This window comes from Conger conger, chromosome 7 (genome assembly GCF_963514075.1).
Source record: "Conger conger chromosome 7, fConCon1.1, whole genome shotgun sequence".
NCBI classification, from domain to species: Eukaryota; Metazoa; Chordata; class Actinopteri; order Anguilliformes; family Congridae; genus Conger; species Conger conger.
In genome coordinates, this window is record NC_083766.1 from 9,750,382 (window position 1) to 9,752,881 (window position 2,500).

At 48.2% G+C, this 2,500-nt stretch overlaps 1 protein-coding gene across 1 annotated transcript in view; it reads right to left on the bottom strand.

Annotated features, from left to right (window-relative positions):
- The window catches only part of LOC133132874 (BCAS3 microtubule associated cell migration factor-like), a 288,152-nt gene that overhangs the window by 170,820 nt on the left and 114,832 nt on the right, over window positions 1-2,500 (bottom strand). The window contains exons 21-22 of the mRNA XM_061248658.1: window positions 1,978-2,174; window positions 1,533-1,630 (exon numbers count right to left, since the gene is read on the bottom strand). Of these exons, the coding sequence (XP_061104642.1) occupies window positions 1,533-1,630; window positions 1,978-2,174 (295 nt within the window). The remainder of the gene's footprint in view (window positions 1-1,532; window positions 1,631-1,977; window positions 2,175-2,500) is intronic.

Below are 2,500 nucleotides of genomic sequence, written 5' to 3' on the forward strand. Positions count from 1 at the left end.
CGCTGAGCAATCACACGCAGACTGATAACAATCGGCCATAAAAGCCAGAGGAGCCTGCTCTCCTAACCTGGACCGGAGGGGAGAGGTGTGTGTGTGTGTGTGTGTGTGTGTGCCTGTGCATCTGTGTGTGCGCGCCCGGTTCAAGCCAGGTAATAAAAATTTACAACCGTGGTTTAAGGAAAACAAATGTGACAAGGCCCTCATAAGTACGGAGGAGGGTCTCAGTCCCTGAACGCTGCACCTGGGGACTCCTCCACCCCTTTTTGGTCCTCACTTGGATCTTTACTGTGATTTCTCATTCATTCATGAAAAAGATTCACTTAATTTCTCTACAACGTTACAGCATCAACTGCATGGACCAAGACTGCCGTCATCTATTTAATTCTGCTGTTCTCTCGATGTTCTCACACCGCGATCACCTCCATAACACTGTCCACACAAACCGACTGTCCACCCTTGAATATATAAACAAGACATTCACACACACATACAATACATGCATGTGTAGACTCCAAGACAACTGACAAGATACCAGCACAATGGCAGGTTATCACATAAGAACCAAAGTAGATTGGTTAAGCACAAGGTTCCTGAAGAAAGCTCAGCTGTGCTGCAGTCTGCCACAGTTGTATTTACATTTAGTGCAATGATAAATAGAACTATCCAGCTTCTAATTTTAGAAATAAAGGATTTTAAGTTACAGACCTTCCGATGAAGTATTTCAGGAGAAACAGAAGAGCTCTAATTCAGTTACTGTACTGAACACACACGCACAGCTACAGACAAAACACCATCGTTGTGGGGACCGAGGCCTCCTCGAGAAGAATAACTGTGTGCCAGCACTGATCGCAGCTGATTGGATTATCCCAGCATAAAAAACAGGATGAAAAATATGATAAAAGACAGGTAAACAACAACTCTGTGAAACAAGATGAATTTAATCGGACCCAAAGATCAAGAATAGGAAGTCTATTTATCCAATCATAAAGGGGTTATGATCATAATATCTGTATTCTGCACTATGAAAAGCCTTAGCTCTTTGAGAGCCATTTGCCGCCCTGATCCCAGCATAGCAGGTGGAAGTGACCGACTGTCTCACATCACCACTAAGCTGGCAGTGTACATGCTGCGGAAACATAACCTTGGCTAGTTTATACCAACTAAATAACGAAAAATGAGATGGTTTTTGAAGTGCCAAATAAGTGAAAGCGACTTCTAAATCATCCTCTTCCCTCTGCCAATGTTTCTGCTCCTTCTGCCATTGCGGTTTTTAGTTTTGCGTATGTGTTTCCTGTGGTTAGCACAACCGCAGAATCTTAACCGGCGCCCCCCGCTGGCGTGGAGTGTCAGTAAACAAACATTTTGAAGCCGCAAAGAGTATACACACACGCTGGCATCGAAAAGCAAGGGTTTACCAGCCGGTGTTCGGCTGTGGTTCAGGTCCACCTTCGTATGGAGTATGCACCCAGCTTTACTGAGAGCTGGGGGATGGGGATTATGGCTGCAGATAGAACTGGGCCGTCTGTCCCTACCTGCTCCGGGGTCCATGGCGTTGGACAGAGCCCGGCGGTCTGCCACCAGCCTGGAGGACCCGGGCATGCTCACTGGCTCCGAGCGGACGGGCTGGATCCTAACACACAGAGCGATGGAACGGGTCAGTGCGCTGGCTGGGGCGTTTTTAGCGCTAGCTGACGTGTCTGTGTTCTGGGCTATGGGCAGTGTTAGCAGCCTGTTTGGCTGTTAGCACCTGAGGCTCATTAGCACTCGCTGAAGTGTCTGTGCTCTGGGCAATGGACAGCATTAGCGTCCTGTTTAGCACCTGAGACTTATTAGCTCTAGCTGAAGTGTCTGTGCTCTGGGACATGGGCAGCATTAGCGCCCTGTTTAGCGGTTAGCACCTAGGGCTTATTAGCACTAGCTGAGTTGTCTGTGCTCTGTGGTATGGGGAGCATTAGCGCCCTGTTTAGCGGTTAGCACCTGAGGCTGTGTAGGTCCAGGTCGTCAGTGTCGAAGTCGAGCAGAGGCTGCTGGGTGTCGAGGGGGCCCTGGGACTGCAGCACAGAGGAGCTGGAGGAGATGACCGTGGTCTGGCCTGACGGGTGGAGCGTCTTGAACTGGAACTGAGGGCCCATCCACAGCCGCCGGTGAGGCCCGGTGTGGGTCACAATCTCAACCTAAATGCACAGACACCACACACACACACACACACACATACACACACACACATACACATACGCATACACATACACATACACATACACATACACATACATACACACACACACACATACACACACATACACACACACACACACACATACATACACACACACACACATATACATACACGCACACACACACATACACATACACACATACAAACCACACACAGACCCACACACACATGCATACATACAGACACACATGCGCAGTCACACACACACACACACAAATATATACAGTAAATAATAAATTTATAGGGCATTCACCCAAAAGGCTA